Source organism: Nomascus leucogenys, chromosome 20 (assembly GCF_006542625.1).
Source record: "Nomascus leucogenys isolate Asia chromosome 20, Asia_NLE_v1, whole genome shotgun sequence".
In the NCBI taxonomy this organism is placed as follows: Eukaryota; Metazoa; Chordata; class Mammalia; order Primates; family Hylobatidae; genus Nomascus; species Nomascus leucogenys.
In genome coordinates, this window is record NC_044400.1 from 46,191,025 (window position 1) to 46,214,821 (window position 23,797).

At 38.2% G+C, this 23,797-nt stretch overlaps 1 protein-coding gene across 2 annotated transcripts in view; it reads right to left on the reverse strand.

Annotated features, from left to right (window-relative positions):
• The window catches only part of N4BP2 (NEDD4 binding protein 2), a 94,583-nt gene that overhangs the window by 24,596 nt on the left and 46,190 nt on the right, over positions 1-23,797 (reverse strand). For both annotated transcript variants that reach the window (XM_003258604.3, XM_004091649.2), the window contains 8 exons: positions 23,027-23,151; positions 17,878-17,966; positions 16,536-16,612; positions 11,694-11,849; positions 7,429-9,806; positions 6,537-6,622; positions 5,543-5,588; positions 3,496-3,692 (listed from right to left, as the gene is read on the reverse strand). In XM_003258604.3, coding sequence (XP_003258652.1) covers positions 3,496-3,692; positions 5,543-5,588; positions 6,537-6,622; positions 7,429-9,806; positions 11,694-11,849; positions 16,536-16,612; positions 17,878-17,966; positions 23,027-23,151 — 3,154 coding nt within the window. The remainder of the gene's footprint in view (positions 1-3,495; positions 3,693-5,542; positions 5,589-6,536; positions 6,623-7,428; positions 9,807-11,693; positions 11,850-16,535; positions 16,613-17,877; positions 17,967-23,026; positions 23,152-23,797) is intronic.

A 23,797-nucleotide genomic window follows, 5' to 3' on the forward strand; every position in this document is an offset into this window, starting at 1 on the left:
TGGCTGAGTGCAGTGTCATTTACACTTACAATCCCAGCACTTTGAGAGGCCAAGGTAGAAGGACTGCTTGAAGCCAGGAGTTCGAGACCAGCCTGGGCAACATTGCAAGACCTCATCTCTATTCGAGAAAAAAAAAGAAAAAAAAATTATCTTTCTGAGGCTGCATGTAAAGGTAAAGGTGGGTATCCTTGGGACAAAGCCAACCAGATTCTATTATATTACCCAATCTATAGAAAAACAAGCAAAGGCCAGGTGTGGTAGCGCATACCTATAATCCCAGCACTTTGGGAGGCCAAGGCAGGTGAACTGCTTGAGCTCAGGAGTTTGAGACCAGCCTGGCCAACATGGTGAAACCCCATCTCTTCTAAAAATACAAAAATTAGCCGGGCATGGTGGCAGACACCTGTAATCCCTGCTACTTGGGAGGCTGAGGCAGGAGAATCGCTTGAACCTGGGAAGTGGAGGTTGCAGTGAGCTGAGATTGTGCCACTGCACTCCAGCCTGGGCAACACAGCGAGACTCTGTCTCAAAAAAAAAAAAAAAGACAAAACAAAACAAAACAAAAAAATTAGCAGGGCATTGTGACTCACACCTGTAGTCCCAGCTACTTGGGAGGCTGAGGTGGGAGGATGGTTTGAGCCCAAAAGGCAAAGTTGAAGTGAGCTGAGATGGTGCCACTGCACTCCAGCCTGTAACACAGCCAGACTGCGTCTCAAAAAAAAAAAAAAAAAAAAAAAAAAAAAGAAAAGAAAAAGAAAAAGAAAAATAAGCAAAAATCACTGATAGCAAAAAAAAGTAGTAAGTTGTGAAGTCAAAAGATGCTCATTTGTTCACCTATTATATCAAGATATTAAAGGGAGGTTAGAACTGTAAAGACAAGTTTTAATAGTGGAAAATGGCATTTCAATAGAAAATATCACACCATTTAAGCCTAAGTGTTAGGCTTTCCTTATTTTATTTTATTTTATTTTTTTAAGAAAATCTATTGCTGGCTGGGTGCTGTGGCTCACGCCTGTAATCTCAACACTTTGGGAGGCCAAATCACTTGAGGTCAGGAGTTCAAGACCAGCCTGGCCAACATGGTGAAACCCCATCTCTACTAAAATTACAAAAATTAGCTGGGTATGGTGGCATATGCCTGTAATCCCAGCTATTTGGGAAGCTGAGGCAGGAGAATCACTCGAACCCAGGAGGTGCAGGTTGCAGTGTGCCAAGAACGCACCACTGCACTCCAGCCTGGGTGACAGAACAAGACTCAAAAAAAAAAAAAAAAAAAAAACAGAAAGAAAAAAGAAAATTCATTGCCTCAAATTAACACATATCTTAATTGAAGAGGCTATTTGACAGAACACTAAAATTTTAAGATCTACTGAAGAGGTTATTCCTTGGATTGCGTTAGGATACAAAGATGGGAATGGCAGTATATTTCTAATTTAATTAACCAAGATAAATTCAAAAAATAAATATGTAGGTATAGGAATCCCTATGCCTTAACTGGATGTATTACAGCCAAATATAAAAGTGCTCCTTTGTGCAGTCAAACGAATAAGAAAGTGTTAAAATGTTTTAAGAACACCATCTAAGAATTATTTTTTTCCCTTGAGAATTAGACTAAATAACCTCTAAGATGTTTTCCCTTTTGAACTGGAATTCTTTAATACTAATTTTCAGAATTCCAGAAAAGAGTAAGATGAAATCTACTGCACGTATGGCTTCATATACTTAGATATTTTGAAATAAAGACCAAAAATAAAATTCAAAGTAAAGTGAAGGTTCTATTCGAAAAGGAAGAGTAATTTTTTTATTCAAACTGATAAGTTTCTAAAATTTTTCTCTAAAAAATTTTGTTTTGGCCAGGCATGGTGGCTCACACCTGTAATCCCAGCACTCTGGGAGGCTGAGGCAGGTGGATCACAAGGTCAGGAGATCGAGACCATCCTGGCTAACACGGTGAAACCCCGTCTCTACTAAAAAATACAAAAAATTAGCCGGGCGTGGTGGCAGGCACCTGTAGTTCCAGCTACTCAGGAGGCTGAGGCAGGAGAATGGCACGAACCCGGAATGCGGAGCTTGCAGTAAGCCAAGATCCCGCCACTGCACTCCAGCCTGGGCGACAGAGCGAGACTCCATCTCAAAAAAAAATAATAATAATTTTCTCAAAGATAGACATCTTTAATAGTAAGATAGACATTTCTTATTACTAATATATATAATTATCTTTAAATAAGATTTCTTTCCTGTTTTTATAGAAATAAAAAAATAGAGGTAAATATTAAAAGCTGAAAAAGATGCAGCTGGCTGGGCATGGTGGTTCATGTTGGTAATCCCAGCACTTTGGGAAGCTGAGGCAGGAGGATCACTTGAGCCCAGGAGTGCAAGACCAGCTTGGGTAACATGGCAAGACCCCCTCTCTACAAAAAATAAAAGTAGCCAGGCATGGTGGCATGTGCCTGTGGTTCCACCTACTTGGGAGGCTAAGACAGGAGGCTCATTTAAACCCAGGAGGTTGAGGCTGCAGTGAGCCTTATTGTACCATTGCACTCCAGCCTGGGCAACAGAGCAAGACCCTGTTTCAAACAAATAAAATTTAAAAAAAAAAAAAAGAAGAAGAAGATGCAGCCGGTCAGGCACAGTGGCTCATGCCTCTAATTCCAGCATTTTGGGAGGGCAAGGCAGGTGGATCACTGACCCCAGAACTCAAGACCAGCCTGGGCAACATGGCAAAACTGTCTCTATAATAAATTCAAAAATTCGTGGGCATGGTGGCTCATGCATGTAATCCCAGCACTTTAGGAGGCTGAGGCACGTGGATCACTTGAGGTCAGGAGTTCGAGACCAGCCTGGCCAACACGGTGAAACCCCGTCTCTACTAAAATTACTAAAAATTAGCCAGGCATGGTGGCACACATCTGTAGTCCCTGATTCTTGGGAGGCTGAGGCAGGAGAATCGCTTGAACCCGAAAGATGGAGGTTGCAGTGAGCCAAGATTATATCACTGCACTCCAGCCTGGGCAACAAAGCGAGACTCCATCTCAAAAAAAAAAAAAAAAAAAAAAATACCCAGGCATGGTAGTCCCCGTTACTCAGGAGGCTGAGGTGGGAGGATCGCTTGAGCCCTGGAGGTCAAGGCTTCCAAGAGCTGTGATCACACCACTGTAGTCTAGTGTGGGCAACAGAGCCAAGACCATGTATCAAAAAAAAAAAAAAAAAAAAAGGTAAAGAAAAAGAAAGATGCAGCTCAATCACATATAAAATTAAATCTGAAACAACGCAAACTTAACATGGATGGCTTATAGTTGAGTATTAACTAATTTCCCTGAAGCAAAAACCTCCAGCTTCAAATTATACTTAAAACATTTTTCAATTTTAACATTAAATTCAATCAGGTTAAATATGGATTCTAGACTAGAAAATACTTTGGAAAAAATCACAAAGTAAACACACACAATAAACCAGAATCAGAGACAGTAGCTTAATATTTATATTAATTCATACCAAATTATGTTTTTCCTGTAAGGCAATTTCTTCTGACATTATTTCTCTGAGTGATACTTTTTTAGTTTGAGTATTCCAATGATCCAATAAAGGTAGCATTTCAGATGCTGTTAAAGTCTTCAGTAATTTTTTGCCTGTTCTCTGAGATGATTTTTGTTCGGGATTATCAAGCCCGGTATGTCCAACCAAGGAAGGATCTACAAAGTAGTATAAATACTGTCATACTCTCAACAATAAATGTATAAATTAAACATTATTCATTCTGTTACATTTACCTCAGAGACCAAGGGAATAGTTTTTTAATTTTCAGTTTGTAAATATAACACAACTCTGAAATTGTAAAATACATCTTCACGTCATTGCAAGTAAGAAACAGTGTGCGTTAATGTAGCAATATTTTAAAAGAGTAATGATCTGTGTATAATTTTTATTTTTTTTGGGACGGAGTCTTGCTCTGTTGCCCAGGCTGGAGTGCAATGGCGCAATCTCGGCTCACTGCAACCTCTGCCTCCCAGGTTCAAGCGATTCTCCTGCCTCAGCCTCCCAAGTAGCTGGGATTACACGTGCCCGCCACCATGCCCGGCTAATTTTTGTATTTTTAATAGAGACGGGGTTTCACCATGTTGGCCAGGCTGGTCTTGAGGCCAGGAGGTCTGACCTCAGGTGATCCACCTGCCTCGGCCTCCCAAAGTGCTGGGATTACAGGCGTGAGCCACTGCACCTGGCCAGTCTGTGTATAATTTTAAACTGACTCAATGCTTCCCACTCTTTTTCATATCATATCAACCCAAAATATAGTGACATGTATACAGGACACTGGTAAACAGAGGAAGTTATAGCCAGCTGGAAGTGAGCAACCATAACAGCTACAGTCAGCTCTGGCCACCCATTCTAAGGACCAAGAAGATCGATTACTTTGGCAAACCTGTAACTCAGTGAAGGCACACAATAAAGAGTGGGCAAATGATATTCAAAATAAGGAACTGAACATTCTACGAAGTTCACAACGATTTAATGTGTAACATTTCTACTTCTCAGAGGAGTATCAACACATTCTGATATATTCCTCTGCTGTCCTAGAGACTGAAGAAACAATAGACACTGGCATTTGCACACCATCCTTTGGGCACCTCTATCCCTACATCAGCTGTAGCTCTTGAGGCTATGACATGAACACAGGTCTGGACCAAAGTGGATCCTAAGAATCTTCAAGGTGGAACTCCTTGCCTTGGTCCCAGTGTGGAGTGGACAACAGAGGCATGTGGAGGAATTCAGGCACAAAAGGAGGATGCTTAGTAACAGGTCTGCCACCTCACAACAGTCACTGAAGACAACACTGTCTAAGACAAGTCATCTGGAATCAAATATTTTCAAGTTGACAGGATGTACCAAAAAGCAGGCTGGGTTTTGTGGTCTAACAATACTGACATCAATAAAAACTTTGAATAACCAAGTAATATTTCAATGATGTTCTTGATCAAACACATGAACACTCTACTGCTGTCAAACCAAAAGTTTTCTTTCATGCAGAGCAAAACCTCAACAAGAAATACTTTGAGAGCATACCCTAGGTGTTCCACAGCACTCATGAAAGTTCAATACAAAGAACTGGCTGGGTGCAGTGGCTCATGCCTGTAACCCCAGCACTTTGGGAGGCCAAGGCAGGTGGATCACCTGAGGTCAGGAGTTCAAGACCAGCCTGACCAATACGGTGAAACCCCATCTCTACTAAAAATACAAAAATTAGCCAGGCGTGGTGGCACACACCTGTAGTCCCAGTTACTCAGGAGGCTGAGGCAGGAGAATTGCTTTAACCCAGGAGGCAGAGGTTGCAGTAAGGTAAAATGGCATCACTGCACTCTAGCCTGGGTGACAGAGCAAGACTCCATCTCTAAATAAATAAATAAATAAATAAATAAAACTTTTATTTTCAAATCAAAATTTGTGGGTATCGTATTTTGTGGAAGTAATTTAGAATGAGTTAAAATTCAAACACACACACCAAGTTTCAACATTAAGACGTTAGAAATAAAAGCATGTGCTTTACCTTGCATAAACTTGCCACAAGACACCTCTTCTTGTCTTTGTCGCTCCTAAACACGAAAGCCAGGCAAGAGATTGGCAAACAGGGAGTGCATTAGTAAACAAGGACACAAGGTTATATTATTTTTCTCTAGAAATCATTTCTCCTCGTATAACTATAAACCATTCTTACTCTAAGTAAAACAATAAAGTTAGATAATGAAAATTATGAAGTATGACTACAGCTACATATTTTTTCCACTTCTAGAATGGTAAAAATACAGCATTTAAAAAAAAAATTTCTTGTTATGGAGAATGGTCTGAAAAAAAATTTTTAAATAAAAACTGTCTTTGAAATTTAACCAATCAGCATTGAAGTCTTTAATTCCAGGAGTGAAAAACTCACTGCTTATAATTTTTTTCTTAAAAAAAAAAAACAGGTCAGGCACAGTGGTTCATGCCTATAATCCCAACACTTTGGGAGGCCAAGGCAGGAGGATCACTTAAAGAAAGCCAGGAATTTAAAACCAACCTGGGCAACATAGTGAGACCTCGCCTCTATAAAAAAAAAAAAAAAAAATTACCTAGGTGTGGTGGCAGGCACCTGTATAGTCCTACCTACTCTGGAGGCTAAGGCAGGAGGATCGTGTGCCCGGTGGTTCAAGGCTGCAGTGAGCTATGACTGTGCCACTGCACTCAACCAGGGCAACAGAGCTAGACACTGTCTCTAAAATAGAAAAAAAGATTAAAAAAATCAACAATCACAATGAGCTCCATCGCTAATTATATAATTTGGCTGTTTGGAAATATTTAAACTACTGAAAAGACAGAAAAAAAAAGACAGTAATCTGTTAAGTGGTACAAGTTCATTCTCTCTCAAAGTCAAAATTCAATAGAACTCTTCCATCTCAAAGTCAAAATTCAATAGAACTCCTTAATATTATGTGGTAGATTTTACTGAAATTCAAAGGTTCAAAATGGACAAAAAAGGAGCTCTTTATAAAAAGAAGCCTACCAACCATTACAGATTCTTTCCATTTCTCATGAATCACTTTCGCCAGATTCAGATCTATATGAACCACACAATCTTCAACTGTTAGAGACCCTTGTGGGGGAAGGGGGAGGGAAGAAAATGTAATTATTACTCATTATATATTTGCAGAAAACATACTAAACCACCTCATGCATCACAAAACTAACTTGTATTATTAATTCCTAACTTATGCTTCTATTTACTAAATCTTAGAGTATTTATTTATGTTATATGCTATGTTACTGCCTTCACACTTCTTGACTACTGCAGTTATATAAAGCTTCACAGTAAATCTGTTATTCCTTTCCATGAGTCTAAATATGTTTATTCATTTCTATTAGTCAAGACTTTTCAATAAATATGTTCTAAAACATTAATCTTGTCTTAAATGTATCTGGAGTAGCACCAAAGGATTTTAAAAGGTTCATCCATACAATTAAGTGTGAAGTAAATACCAGAGAAAACGTTCAAACTATGTATAGGATAAATACAAACTCCATATAAATAGTCTCTGTTTCTTCCTATTGTATTTTTTAAAGTCCTCCAGAAATGTGTCAAAAATAAGGCACTATGTGAAGTTAGGCAACATAAAATTACTTTTGCATTTCAGGTAACATAGAATATAATTTTACAATCAAAATAGAACTGTCTAGCCAGGTATGGTGGCACATGCCTATAATCCCAGCTACTCTGGAGGCTGAGGCAGGAGAATCACTTGAGCCTGGGAGGCAGAGGTTGCAGTGAGCCGAGACTGAGGCACTGCACTCCAGCCTGGGCAACAGAGCAAGACTCCGTCTCAGAAAAAAAAAAAAAAAAATAGAACCCTCTATAGTCTAGTCACACAAAGACACACACACGATCATTTACTTTTTCCTTACCTGAATCAATACCAACAGGACCAAATAATTCATTAAGTTGAAAAGCCAGTTCAGGGGGTAATGCCAATTCCAGACAGTCTATGGTCAGAGATTTGGCCATCGCTGGAGTGGGATTCAATATCTCGGTTTTATCTTCCCCACTAACTCCAGCTGATAAACTACTTCCTGCCATTAGAATTTCCTTCATTTCCTTCTCATCTTCATTCATAAATTCTTCTTCATCTGAAAATTTCACATAATCCTTTGGAAAATTTTCATTTCTCTTTATTTCAAGAGAATCGGTAAAATAAATTTCTTCATTTAATTCAAGATTTGAAGTACTAGATACAAAGTCAAAAATATCAGAGAAATGTGAAGGAGAATGTATGTTGTCTCCAGTCTCTGTGACTACTAGGTTTTTTTCTGTTTCACTCATATCTTTAGGAGTAGTAGCTTTCAGAATACCTGGAAAGGACTGCTTACTGCTATATAAAAGTTCTTCCTGGCTGTTAGGAAGTATGTCGTTATTATTCTTTAGACCCACAGCAGCACTGGGAAATATACTTGTCATTGATTCATGGTTTTCAGGAGTGACAGCTCTCATTTCTGCCTGCTCTGAGTTTCCTCTTTCTGCATCACAAGTAAACTGTGAGTTAGCGTTACTAATACCAATCCCATGGCTAAACTCTGGCACAGGAGAATTACAATTCTCTAAAGTTCCTCTTTGGCTAATCATTTCTTTCAAATTCAACCCCAGAGAAAAAGGCCCAATTTGTGATCCACCACACGATTTTTGGAAATTCTCAAACTCTGTATCCTCACATAACTTAGTTTCAGAATCCAACAAAAGGCTTGTGGCCCAAATAATATCTTTATTACACCTTTCATATAAGTCTTTCAGGGCTTCTAATGAAAAGGATCCAAACAGTTTACAAAGAATGTTAAGATTTTCAGATTCATCTGCACTGGTAAGCTCACTTTCTTCAACAAACGTGCTTTTATCATACATTACTCTATATGGAATTGCTTCTTGAACATCTGATTTTGTGTTAATATTGAAAACTTTTGGCTTAAATCCATCTAATCTTCCTGTTAATACTTTGATAGAATCTGAAATGCTAATTTTATTCTTTTCTATTTTCCATAAAAGAGCAAAATCCTGTGGTTCAGTCTGGGTGCACATGCCTATTTCTTTTCCAGGGTCTCTCTTAGGCATTTGCTCTTGACATTCAGCTAACATTTGTGGTTCTACTACTCCAGAAACAGTTGGTGCACTATTGGTAAAAGTAAGAGGCAATGATGTGTGTTGCCCAAGACTCTTTTTACTTAGACAAGTCTGACTCTCACAGGTCATTTCACTGAGTAGCATTTCAGAACTTCCTAGATTGGAGCTACCCAATGTCTTTAGGTTTTGAGAGCTTGTGTCCCAACAGGCCTCATGTGCTGTAGATAAGGGTATTTCATTCATTTTGTCATTTGTTCCAATTTCTAGGTTGGGCTCACTTAAGCCAGTCTTTGGCATTCTTGATCTGTGTTCCCTCTGAGCTAAAGAATCAGATGAAGGCCAGTCACCCACAATGTTGAATGAGTTTTTTTCAATATTTTTATAAGCATCGTATTTATAGCTATCGAGTGGCTCTGAAGCATCATCACATTGTGACTTTGTGCCATCCTCTACACTTTCATGTGGAGATCCTCGTTGCTGGACACAATCTATATTCACAGATACACTGTTAACTAATTTGTGTGACTGAGGGTAATTATACTTTTTGTCACTTTGTACAGATGAAGTTTTTTCAGTTTTTCTGTTCCTTTTTGTCCTCTGACCAATAGTCTTATCAACTGGCCAGTCACCAACAAAATTTGATAGCTCATGTCTTGGGAACTTTTCCAAAGTCGATTTGCTTTTTTGCTTCCCAAAGGCTTTTTTCTTTACTGTTGCTCTTTCTTCCACTATTTCACCAGGTGAGGATTTTTCATTTTGAAGTGGTCCAGTATTTGCAAGATCACAGTCTTCTTGATGATTTTCACTACAGCAAGTAATAGGTGATACTCTCTCCATAGAACTATCTGTGTCAGTTTTACTATACCCTTTTACAGCCACCATTTCTATTTGCTCTTCTTCACTTTTGTCTGTTGCTTGGAGTTTGCTTTCAGAGTCAGAAAAATACATATGTGGAGTTTCCAGAATTAAAGCACTTTGAATGCTAGGACTCATATCACTTATTTCTTTTCTTCTTTTGTTTAAATCTGCATTAGAGAGATACGTAACATTCTCAGGTAACATTGTTTCTTTGGTTATGTCAAGATTCTTCTCTTCAATGAACTCTAGATGCTTCAAAGATGAAGATAAAATATTTTCTTCTTTTTCAGAGAGAATATCTTCATTGTCTCTTGGGCTGTAAGATTATTTTAAAGTGTATCATGAGAAAGTCTCTTATGCTGCCATCAATACTATGATTTAAAGAAGCATTAATTGACAGGGCACTTAACAGTTGTTCTGAAAATTTTATAAATAAACTACATTAAAATTATAAAAGCTAATTTTGATCTTTCTCTAATACACTATGAACACATTACATTGTTGTAACCCCATTACCTAGCATGATGCTTGGCATATATGAAGCAAACTTTTTTTTAAATTGAATAGTACATATGAGATTTTCAGTTTAGGTGTTAATTATGCATTAAAGTTAAAGCTCTGAATTTGTTCCCGGGAGAGGACACCACTTTCCTGGCTTCTTTCTGACCTTAGTTTTACATAGCTAAGCATATGTAAAATAGGTCTGATACAGAGGAAGCTTCACTTACAAAGTCACAAAGGGCCAACCAACACTGTTTGCCCGATTAAGAGAAATTAGAGAAAAAGAGCTTTCCTTTGAAATGTCATTTGGTAAGATTTTTTAAAGCCATACTTAATGTTAATTTCATACTCAGAGCACTTGTGCAAATCATTATACTCTCAACTTCAGTTAATTTTTCTCGATTAAATTTGTCAACATGTTTCCTTTTTTTTTAACTTCAGGAGTGCTCGAAGTCCCAACTCTCGCAGGATGCCTTCCTAAGTGAAATCATACCTAACGCTGAGTTTTCTATGTGTTAGACGATGCTACTTTAAGTCTCTTGCATGTACTAATTCATAATCCTTATAAGATTTTTATGAGCAGAGTGTTATTACTGGCATTTTAGAAATGAAGAGCTGAAGTACAGAAAGATTTTGTAACTTGTCAGAGACTACAAAGCTTTGGGACTTTTTGAACCCAGGAAATATAGCTCAAGAGTCCATGCTCTTAACCACTTTGCAACACTGTTTCTCAATAAAAAAAGCATTTATAAATTTTCTCTTCCCTATTCCCAACTCCTTTTTAACAGAGCCTCTCTATCCCTTACCATCATAACATACGGATAATTCAGACCTCTGGTTTCTTCTTTACTCTGTCTGTTAATTAATGCTGTTTTTATTTATTCACTTGTTTATGTGTCTTCATTGCTAAACAGAATCAGTGCTACCTTGGATTGCAAACTGTCAGAAGGCCATGACTTGTATTACTTGGTAAAAGTGTACCGTTAATAATTTTTATAACACTAGCTTGAAAGAGTATTTTCATTAAAACTTAAGGAAATTAAGAAGTGATTTGAGTGGATACAAAATAATAACAGCGAGAAGATAAGGGAAATACTGGATTAGCAGCGAGCATCACGTAAAACTGGCAGGAGAATTCATAGCATCATCACGGACTCACAAAACTCTGAGGACAATAAAAGAACTGTCATGTCATCTCTCATATGAACTCGTACTTCTCTTGATAACTACATACATCCCACTCCAGGTAAGACTATAACTAAACCCTTAAAAATAACAAAAGTCCACCTTATTGATTTTTTTTATTTTTTGAGATGGAGTTTCGCTCTTGTTGCCCAGGGTGGAATGCAATGGCGCAATCTCAGCTCACCGCAACCTCTGCCTCCCGGGTTCAAGCAATTCTCCTACCTCAGCCTCCCAAGCAGCTGAGATTACAGGCATGCGCAACAGCCCGGCTAATTCTGCACTTTTAGTAGAGGCGGGGTTTCTCCATGTTGGTCAGGCTGGTCTCGAACTCCTGACCTCAGGTGATCCACCTGCCTCAGCCTCCCAAAGTGCTGGGATTACAGGTGTGAGCCACCACACCCGGCCAAGTCCACCTTATTTTTAAAGTTTATCAGCAATGATTCCACAAGCTCCAAAATTATACTTTTTAACAATTATATTTCAAATTGAATTTCGTACATAAGGCATTTTAACCTACCTAGTGCTTCTATCCTCACAAGAATACGCACACAACTCAATACGTTCAATTTTCTCTGGAACCGAAGAACTCATAATTATTGGCACTGAAACAAAACGCTGATAATGTTCCAACATTCTTGTTATTTTTTCTTTGCTTATCCCATGAATGTTACGCCTGAAAATTCCAGGGGAGAAAAGGGTTGAAGGAATATTGATAATTAAGTTTTTAAAAATCAGAACATATGCCTAGAAAAACAATAATATATTTCTAATAGATAAGAATATCAAAGCTGCTTTATTGTGACCACAATATATACAATTGGATTCTAATTTTCATTTTGTTAAGGATTTCTTACATTACACACTTTAAGTTCAAACAAAGAAAAAAAATTCTAGTATTTGAAGTTTCTAGATGCTCAAATATGAAGTTAGTTGTTTGTGTTTTCACTCATGGTGGCTTTTTTAAAAATGTTTTTTATTATAAGCTCATATTTGGTTGAACTTAATATATGAGAATTCTGAGGCCTTCAACTCGGAGTTCTTTCACACAGCATCTAGGTTTATACCTGCCAGGAGGCCAGATGTTATGCTTTAGCTCCTCAAAGGTTTGGTCTTAATGAAAACATCTCAATTGCAACTTTCCTGTCTTGGGTTGAATTCAAGGCTTTGTGACTGGATCCCAGGAATAATATGCATTTGCCAGCTGGGCAAATCTGGCTTTCATATTTACCTACCTCGATCTTGTCTGGTTTCAGATCACAGAGAAGCAAAGAGATAGAAAATATGAAAGAGAGGTTAAGAGTCATAGGAGCCAGAGCCAAAAGTTCTAGTATACATCTAATCTAAGTCCCGGAAAGAGAAGAGACTGCATGGGACGGAAGCAATGTAAAGAAAAATGCTGAGAATTTTCCAGAACTGATGAAAAACACCAATCCCTTAATTTCAGAAGCCAACAAATGCCAAACAAGATAAAAAATAAGAAATCCATAACTAGAAACATAGTACTGAAATTGTCATTCACCAAAGACAAAGAGATGATATTAAAAGCAACCAGAAATTTTAAAAAATCATTTCAAAACTAGTTATCTACAAAGAAACAATTAGAATGACAGCTGACTTCAAGTGTTATCTTCGACAACAGAAAATAACTGTCAGTATAGAATATACATATCCAGCAAAACTATCTTACAAGAATGAGGGCAATAAAAAGATTTGCAGATTTTAAAAAAAGAATTTGACACCAAGCAGACCCTTACTGTAAAGAAAATTCTCAAAGATGAACATCAGGCAGAAGGAAATTCCCAGATGAAAGGTATATGATGCAAGAAAAAAATGAAGCAGAAAGCAATAACTAGATGAATAAGTGAAAACAAACACTACCTGTATATTCTGGACAATGACAGCATGTAAATTGAGAGGGAGGCAAGTGTCAGAATTACAATGTTTTAAAGTCTTCGTATGCGTGAGGAGGAAAGCCAAGAAAACGGTTTGACTTTAGATTTAAAGTCTGCATGATAAAACTTGCAAGGTAACCACTAAAAGAACAAAAATAGTATACATGATTTCCAAATTAGTAGAGAAGAAAAAAATTTAATACAAAATTTGGAAACAGTTTTAAAAATTTTAAGGCCAGGCGCGGTGGCTCACGCCCGTAATCCCAGCACTTTGGGAGGCCGAGGTGGGCGGATCACGAGGTCAGGAGATCGAGACCATCCTGGCTAACACGGTGAAACCCCGTCTCCACTAAAAATACAAAAAATTAGCCGGGCGAGGTGGCGGGTGCCTGTAGTCCCAGCTACGCGGGAGGCTGAGGCAGGAGAATGGCCTGAACCCCGGGGCGCGGAGCCTGCAGTGAGCCGAGATCGCGCCACTGCACTCTAGCCTGGGTGAAAGAGCGAGACTCCGTCTCGAAAAAAAAAAAAAAATTTAAATAACGCATGATAGGAAAAAAAATCCAACTACATCATTTTCTATAATAGAAGAACAATCACAGAAAAGGTGAGATAAACAAAAAGCACAGAATGAGACAAGATCAATTATATGAATAATTGTAAGAAACAAGATCAATTATATGAATAACCAAAATAACCATAAAAGAACTAAGTTTATCAGTTAAAAGTCAAGGTGGACAGAGTGGATTTCGAAAAATCCAGCCATCATGCTTACAAGAGATACATCGAACATAAAAATATTCAAAGTATGAAAAAAGAAATAACAAATACTAACTAAAAGGAGGCTGATGTAGGTCTATCAATATTAGACAAATTACACTTTACAACAAAAATCACTACTAAAGACAAAAGAAAATCACTAGAAAATCATAAAAGGTTCAATTAATTAGGGTAATATAAAAATCTTAAGCTTGTATACATTTCAAAAACTACCCTCCAAATATACAAAGCAAACATAGGCAGAATTATAAGGAGAAACTACAAGTTCAACATAATAAAGGGAGATTTCAACATTCATCTCTCAAATATAGGAGATATGAGTAACAATAAGCATGATTTAATGGATATATTAACACATTGTAATCATGTACATTCTTATCAAGCAAATATGAAATGTATAAAAAATCAACACTTAACTAGGCCAAAAAAATCTTAAAAATATCAGTGAATTAGTATCGTACAAACTACACAACCTGACCTATTGTAGTTAAGTTGAAAACCAATTTTTATAAAAGACAAAACACTCATCTGTTCAGAAATTTAAAAACACAGTACTAAATAACCCAAGAGTTAAAGAACGAAATTAATCATAATACAAACTAGAAAATAACTAAATAAAACAAAGTATTATATATTAAAATTATGAGAGCAGCTGAAATAATACATAGGAAAATTTTATTTTATTGGAAGACAGAGTCTCGCTCTGTTGCCCAGGCTGGAGTGCAATGGCACAATCACAGCTCATCACAGCCTCGACCTCCCAGGCTACAGCAATCCTGCCACCTCAGCATCAGAGTACCTGGGACCACAGGCACACGCCACTATACCCAGCTAATTTTTTTATTTTTTGTAGAGTCAGGGTCCCACTCTGTTGCCCAGACTAATCTCAAACTCCTGGGCTCAAGAAATCCTCCTGTCTCAGCCTCCCAAAGTACTGGGATCACAGGCAGGAGCCACCACACCTGGCATACATAGGGAAATTTTAACATCAAACGTCATATTAGAAAATGACCTAAACCTTCAAGTAGAGAAGTTTAAAACACAAGAGAATAAAAAAAGGAAAATTGATTTTTTAAAGCAATAAAGGTAGAATAATGAGAAGCAGAAATTAATTAAACATTAAAAAACTTACAGTGGAGTTCAAATAAAGCTGAGACTTGTTTATCTGAAAAGGCTAATTAAAAAATCTGATCTCTGATGAGAATAATAAAGAAAAAAGAAGGAAGATAAACATACTAAGATTGCAGGAGGGAACTTAACTGCTAACACAGTAGATGTGTAAACAGTAAGAGACTACTATAATTGCTTTAATAAAGTCTTAATAAATTTGGAAACGTTGCTATAACGGAAAAATTCCAACTAAACATTCTCACAAAGAAAACATCAGATCCAAAGAATTTTTAAAGTAAATTCTAACATTCAAACTTAGATAAACCTAGAAAAGAAGAAAAGAGGAGACACTTCCCAATTAATTTCATGATCCTAAAACTATGATATCACAGTGAGGCAAGACAAGTCAAGGAATAAAAAAAAAAAACTGTAGGTCAATCTCATTTATTTATAAAGACGCAAAAATCCTAAATGAAATATCAGAAAACCAAACTCAGTAATCTTTCAAAAGGAAATGAAAAGGAAGTAGTGACACATGCTACAACATGAATGAGCCTTAAAAACATTATGCTAAGTGAAAAGATGCCAGACACAAACAGCCACATATTGTATGTTCCATTTATATGCAGTATACACAACAGGAAAACCCATAAATACAGAACACACATTAGTGGTTGCCAAGAGGAGGGGGGAACCAGAGTAACTGCTTGTAGGCATAGGGCTTCTTTGGAGGAAATGGAAAAGTTCTGAAATTACATAGGGGTGATGATCACACAACACTGTGAATTTACTAAAATTAGGTTGTCCTTTAGTACTAAAGGTAGTTGAAATTGCCAAGAAAAAAAAATAACCTAACCAAAATGAAGTTAGGGCTATCTCTATGGAAGTATAGAACACAAAGCAAAACACACTGTACGTCCATGCCTTGACTAACATTTTTATTCAAGTCAACCAACGGAATAAAGAAAAAAGTATAGCCATAGTGGGAGGCAGGCATGGAGTAAGATATCTGGACAGCTGGATATTTGCTACCTTTCCATCTCTACGTCCGTACTACCTTCCAGTGCTCTAAGTCACTAAGCAGCTACAACAATCCACATCTCCCAGTAGCACATAGTTCAGGTGTGCCAAATCCTAGGGTCTGTTCTAGTTTTAGATATTAACATATGATTCAAAGTAATAAAGTACAGGCTGGGCATGGTGGCTCACACCTGTGGTCCCAGCACTTTGGGAGGCAGAGGCAGGAGGATCGCTTGAGGCCAGGAGTTCAAGACCAGCCTGGGTAACATGGCAAAACCCTGTCTCTATATTTAAATAAATAAATACGTAAATAAATAAATAATAAAAACTCAAAAAAGGTAATAAGATACAGAATATATAATACAAGGGGAATTTTTACTGTAAATTAACTCAATTTTAGAAACACAAACTCTTCATAAAACTGGACAAAAAGCTGTAAGCAATAGAAATGAAGTTACAATCTAATCAATTCATTCATCATTTACAAGGGCAAAAATCTAGATGGACCTTGTCTGTCTGCCGTTATATAAAAAGCATGTTAGGTAGCCTCCAAGTTTTACCTTGCAAGTTCCTTTGGTTTAAACTTCCACCATGTGTCTGGTTCCCGAAAAAGGACTTTATATTTGTGTTTCTGAGACTACATACAACAAAGACAAAAACATTTTAAAATAGGTATTTCCAAGAAATTAAAATTATTGTTTCCAAATTTATAACATGTAAAATGTAAAGATTATCTAATCTTGATGAGTGTGTTAAAATGGGAAAATATACAATCACTTTAACCCAGCAATTAACTATAAGAAATTTATGCTACTGATAAACACTTATATAAGAGCATTTATTTATATAATACATATATTAGATATATGCCAGGATAGCCAGTTTTCCAGTATTTGTAACAGCAAAAGAATACAAATAACTACATGGCTATTAATACAGAACTGACTAAATAAGTGAAGGTATAACCACAAGAGGAAAATACTACACAGTAATTTTTTAAATTCTACCTGTGTTAATGACAGAATGTTCTTTAAAAAAAAATGTTAAGAAAGGAAGATAAAGAATTTTCTGCCAGACATGGTGGCTCATGCCTGTAATCCCAACATTTTGAGAGGCCGAGGTGGGTGAATTAACTGAGGTCAGGAGTTCGAGACCAGCCTGGCCACCATGGTGAAATCGTGTCTACACTAAAAATACAAACAATTAGCTGGGCATAGTGGCGGGCGCCTGTAATCCCAGTTTCTCAGGAGGCTGAGGCAGGAGAATCGCGTGAACCCAGGAGGCAGAGGTTGCAGTGAGCCGAGATCACACCATTGCACTCCAGCCTGGGCAACAAGAGCAAAACCCCATCTCAAAAAAAAAAAAAAAAAAAAAAAAGGTGGGCAAAAAAGAGCAAGAAGGGAAAGAGGATTAGGTATAGGTCAGGTAAAGGGAAAAGGCTTCAACATTAAAAGAAATCTGGCAAATTCAGAGAAAATAGCTGAGTTTACAGAATGCTGAATTTCTCAGAACAGCAAAATTTCAAAAGAAATTTGGGGAAAAACAAAGGACCAAGAAATTTTGATTCTGCCAAGTATGAGGAAAAGGAAATAAATATATATAACATATGTACAAACAAAAAAAAATTATAATTTAGTACCACTAAATTTCATAAAAGACCCCAAAAAAACAAAACAATCTTAGAGTTCAAAAATTGAATTTCAGAATTAAAAAATTTACCTTTATGGAAAAACTCAGCTAAATGGCCTAATTTCCTCATTTTGCTGAAGACCAAGGAAAGTTCATTTACAGACTATCCAAGCTTCTGAGATTCTTAAGTGCTTCAGATTCACTTTCATAATTAATGTTCCCCAATAATTGCATACAAACTGTTATAAACTTATGACAACTTATGGTACTAACCAAAACAACATATGGTTTCATTTCCCATGCCTGTAGGTTTGTATTATCTATAATTATAGGAGATATCTTCTTCTCAAATGCTTCTTTTGCTGAAAAACATAACAGATAATTAAAAATCATTTTTTAAATAACAATATTAAGATTGTGATTTTCAAAAAATCTGATCTTTTCATAATTTGAAAAACACAACGTGCTAATTTTACTCACTGCTCAACTTCTAAATATCCCTTTGGGGACATAAAGATTAAGTAAGTATGGGTTGGCTGGGCATGGTGGCTCACGCCCATAATCCCAGCACTTTGGGAGACCAGGAGTTCAAGACCAGCCTGGCCAACATGGTGAACTCCCATCTCTACTAAAAATACAAAAGTTATTTGGACGTGGTGATGCCCACCTGCAGTCCCAGCTACTCAGGAGGCTGAGATAAGAGAATCACTTGAAACCAGGAGGCAGATGTTGCAGTGAGCCAAGATCGGGCCACTGCACTCCAGCCTGGGCAACAGAGTGAGACTCTGCCTAAAAAATACAAAACAAGGCCGGGCGTGGTGGCTCACGCCTGTAATCCTAGCACTTTGGGAGGCAAAGGCAGGCGGATCATGAGGTCAGGAGTTCGAGACCAGCCTGGCCAACATATTGAAACCCCGTCTCTACTAAAAATACAAAAATTAGCCAGGTGTGGTGGCACGAGCCTGTAGTCCCAATTACTTGGGAGGCTGAGGCGGGAGAATCACTTGAACCCGGTATGCAGAGGTTGCAGTGAGCTGAGACCACACCACTGTACTCCAGCCTGGGTGACAGAGTAAGACTCCGTCTCAAAAAAAACCCCACATATTAAGACTGTCAAGCAAGAGAGAAAGACCTTGAGTAGAAAAATTAAAATCAAACTATAGTCTTGAGTTTAGTTAATAATAATAAACCAATTTTAGTTTTGACAAATGCATCCTAGTTATATTAGATGTTAACATGAAGGATAAATGAGTGAAGGGTATACAGAAGCTTTCCACAGTATCTCTGCAACTTTTCCATAAATCTAAAATTATTCAAAAATAAAGTTTAAAAACAACAAACACAAATGGACAAATATACACACACACACAATGTAATGATCTGAAATAAAGAAAACTTTATAATACACCATTGCACAAGGGATTTTCTTACCTTTCTTCCAAAGGAATTAGACCATACAGGAAATTAATGATGTACCACAACAAGTAAGTCTTACAAGTAATTTATTTGGAAGTTTTCAAAGTTCTGCCCAGTCTCTAACAACTCACTAACGAAGAAACAAAGAACCAACTTAAAAATGGGCAAAGGAGGCTGGGCACGGTACCTCACACCACCTATGATCTCAGCACTTTGGGATACTGAGGTGGACGGATCACCTGAGGTTAGGAGTTTGAGACCATCCTGGCCAACATAGTGAAACCCCGTCTCTATTAAAAATACAATAATTAGCCGGGCATGGTGGCATGCACCTGTAATCCCAGCTACTAGGAAGGCTGAGGCATGAGAATCACTTGAGCCCAGGAGGCGGAGGTTGCAATGAGCCAAGATCATGCCAGTGCACTTCAGTCTAAGTGACAGAGCAAATATGAATAGATATTTCTCCAGAGAAGATATACAAATGGCCAATAAACACACAAAAAGATGTTCCACATCATTAGCCATCAGAGAAAAGCAAATTGAAACCACAATGAGATACCACTTCACACCTACCAGAATAGGAATAATCAAAAAAACGGACAATAACAAGTGTTGGTGAGGATGTGGAAAAGTTGAAACCCTCATAAATTATTAGAGGAAACATAAGAAGGTGTGATTGCTTTGGAAAACAGCATGGCAGTTCCTAAAAAGGCTAGACATAGACATGTGTGTTTGTTTATAGCAGCACTGTTCTTAATAGCCAAAAAGTGAAAACAACTCAAATGTCTATTAACTGATGAACAGATTAATAAAATGTGATATACCCACCCAATGGAATCTTACTCATCCATAAAAAGGAATGAAACACATGCTACAACATGGATGAAGCTTGAAAACATTATACTAAGTGAAAGAAGCCAGTCACAAAAGTCCACATGTTGTAGGTGAATTTGATAGGCAAATTATCTATAGTGACAAAACACAGACTGGAAAGAAATGAAGAGTGACTGCTAATAGGTACAGAATCTTTCTGAGATGATAAAAATGTTCTAACATTTAGCGTGTTCTAAAAGTTGCAGCAAAACCCAATTAAATAGAGTGTAGGGATGAATGTACAGCCCCGAATATTAAGTTCTAAAAACCATCGAATTGTACAATTTAAATGGATGATTTGTATGGCACATGAATTTTGTCTTAACAAAGCAGTTTTAAAATGAATTCCACCTATTAACATGTATTACTGTTGCTGTTATAAGGGCATGCTGAACCATGCTAACACTTTTTTTTTTTTTTTGAGTCAGTCTCGCCCTGTCACCCAGGCTGGAGTGCAGTGGTGGGATCTTGGCTCAGTGAAACCTCCGCCTCCCAGGTTCAAGCAATTCTCCTGCCTCAGCCTCCCAAGTAGCTGGGACTACAGGTGTGCACCACCATGCCCAGTTAATTTTTGTATTTTTAGTAGAGATGGGGTAACGCCATGTTAGCCAGGCTGGTCTCAAACTCCTGACCTCAGGTGATCCATCTGCCTAAGCCTCCCAAAGTGCTGGAATTACAGGCGTGAGCCACTGCGCCCAGCCAATGTTAACACTTTTTACCTTCATTTAACTTTCACAACAATTCTGGGAGTTAAGTATTATTATTCCCTTTTACAAAAGGGACACTGGGCCTTGGAAAGTATAAGTAACTTGCACAAGATCATATAGCTAGTAACTGGTGAATCCAAGGGTGATCTTCATCACCAAATCATACTGCCTCCTTTGGTTTTAGTTATGTTGGCATTTTCAGATTCCTGAATTCTTAATCTTTAATTCAAAAAAGAATATATAAAAATTTAAAAATGTCTAAAGATGGCAAACTCAAGAATCACCTTTACAGTACACTTATCATAAAAGACTGAGGGCCAGGTGCGGTGGCTCATGCCTGTAATCCCAGCACTTTGGGAGGCCAAGATAGGCGGATCATGAAGTGAAGAGATCGAGACCATCCTGGCCAACATGGTGAAACCCTGTCTTTACTAAAAATACAAAAATTAGCTGGGCGTGGTGGCATATGCCTGTAGTCCCAGCTACTCAGGAGCTGAGGCAGGAGAATCACTTAAACTCGGGAGGCAGACATTGCAGTGAGCCGAGATCGCGCCACTGCACTCCAGCCTGGCAACAGAGCAGGACTTTGTCTCAAAAAAAAAAAAAAAACCTGAGGAAAATATAGTCCCTATATCTTAATAAGATTCTCCATAGAAAATTCAAACTATGCAAATAAACATTTAATGATAAAACCATCTTCACTGAATAGACAGTTATGCTAGCAAGGAAACTAAATTTTTACCTATGATGTCCCTACAGATTCAGTTTAGAGAGTCATTTTTATTCTCACACTATCTTCCATAAAAAGTAAACCAATCGCCAGGCGTAGTGGCTCATGCCTGTAATGCCAGCACTTTGGGAGGCCGAGGCAGGTGAATCACAAGGTCAGGCGTTCAAGACCAGCCTGGCCAACATGGTGAAATCCTGTCTCTACTAAAAATACAAAAAGTAGCCAGGCATGGTGGCACGTGCCTGTAATCCCAGCTACTCGGGAGGAGGCTGAGGCAGGAGAATCACTTGAACCCGGGAGGCAGAGGTTGCACTGAGCCAAGATCGCGCCACTGCACTCCAGCCTGGGCGACAGAGCAAGACTTCGTCTCAAAAAAAAAAAAAAAAAAAAAGAGTAAACCAATCTAAGGAAAACCAGTGGTTAACTGGTCAAATTCCATTTCTAGTGGTTCAAATTCCATTTTAGAAAGTAGTAACCAGGCTGGGCATGGTGGCTCAAACCTGCAATCCCAGCACTTTCAGAGGCCGAGGTAGGCAGGCCACTTCAGGCCAGGAGTTTGAGACAAGCCTGGCCCTGGCCAATGTGGCAAAACCCCGTCTCTACTAAAAATACAAAAATTAGCCAGGCATGGTGGCACACGCCTATAGTCCCAACTACTCAGGCTGGGAGGCTGAGGCATGAGAATCACTTGAACATGGGAGGTGAAGGTTGCAGTGAGCTGAGATCACACCACTGCACTGCAGCCAGGGCAACAGAGCAAGATACTGTGTCAAAAAAAAAAAAAAAAAAAAAAAAAAGACACATAGGAAACAACTGCAATTTCCTCACAGCTATTCTGAGACCCAAGTAGAAAATTAGATTTACTTCTCAAAAGATCCCTACTGATAACTTAAATATGCCACACAATATTCTAAGTACCTGACAAAAATTAACTCTTTGAATCCTTATAACAACCCTATAAGACAAACTCACTTCTCACTATGTAACATAAGAATTAATGTTAATTATAGTTAAAATTTTATATATACTATACAGTTATAGGCCACGCACGGTGGCTCACACCTGTAATCTCAGCACTTTGGGAGGCCAAGGCAGGCGGATCAACTAAGGTCAGGAGTTCGAGACCAGCCTGGCCAACAAGGGGAAACTCCGTCTCTACAAAAAAATATCTAAATTAGCCAGGTGTGATGGCATGCACCTGTAATCCCAGCTACTCAGGAAGCTGAGGAAGGAGAATCACTTGAACCCAGATTGCACCACTGCACTACAGCCTGGGCGCAAAGTGAGACTCCATCTCGGAAAAAAAAAAATACCAAGCCAATTTAACTGGGCGCAGTGGCTCACTTCTGCAAACTTGGCACTTTGGGAGGCGGAGAGAGGCAGATTGCTTGAGCCCAGGAATTCAAGACCAGCCTGGACAACAAAGTGAGATCCTGTCTCTACAAAAAATACAAAAATTAGCCAGGCATGGTGGCACATCTGTGGTCCCAGCTACTTGGGAGGCTAAGGTGCGAGGATCACCTGAACCCAGAAGTCAAGGCTGCAGTGAGCCAAGATCACGCCACTGCACTCTAGCCTGTGCAACATAGCGAGACCCTGTCTCAAAAAACAAAAAGAAACACACAAACAAATACTAAGTGAATTTTTTCTCTATATTACTCATAACATTACCCAGAATCTGATTATCTGTTCTTACCACGATTCTGGTTCCATTCATGTGCTTCTCCTAAGTACTTTACATCAAACTGGTATTGTCCATTTATATAAAAATAATCATCAGTACTAAGAATGACTCCACTTGGATTATCCTCTTGCAAAGTCCTGTGAAAGAGAAATGAAATAATTTTCATTACCTTTTCTTCTAAATTTTCTCTCCTAATTTTTCCAAAGTCATAAACCAAATAAACTATTCAAGTACTATCATTTTGCAGATCACATGAGGCCAGGAGTTCAAGGCCAGCCTGGCCAACATGGTGAAACTCCATCTCTACTAAACATACAAAAATTAGCCAGGTATGGTGGCATGCACCTATAGTCCCAGCTACTAGGGAGGCTGAGGCATGAGAATTGCTAGAACCCAGGAGACAGAGGTTGCAGTGAGCTGAGATTGCGCCACTGTACTCCAGTCTGGGCGACAGAGCAAGACTGTGTCAAAAAAATAAATAAATAAAATAAAAGAGTAAAAATCAGCCTGGGCAACATAGCAAGAACCTAACTATACAAAAAAGACAAAAATTAGGCAGGTGTGGTAGTGTGCACCTATAGTCCCAGCTGCTTGGGAAGCTAAGTTGGGAGGATCACTTGAACCCAGGAGGTTTAGGTTACAGTGAGCCAAGGTTGCACCACTGCACTCCAGCCTGGGTGACAGAATAAGACCCTCTCTCAAAAAAAAAGAAAAAAAAAATTAAACACAAATAGATAAATAAAAGAATAAGGCCGGGCGCGGTGGCTCACGCCTGTAATCCCA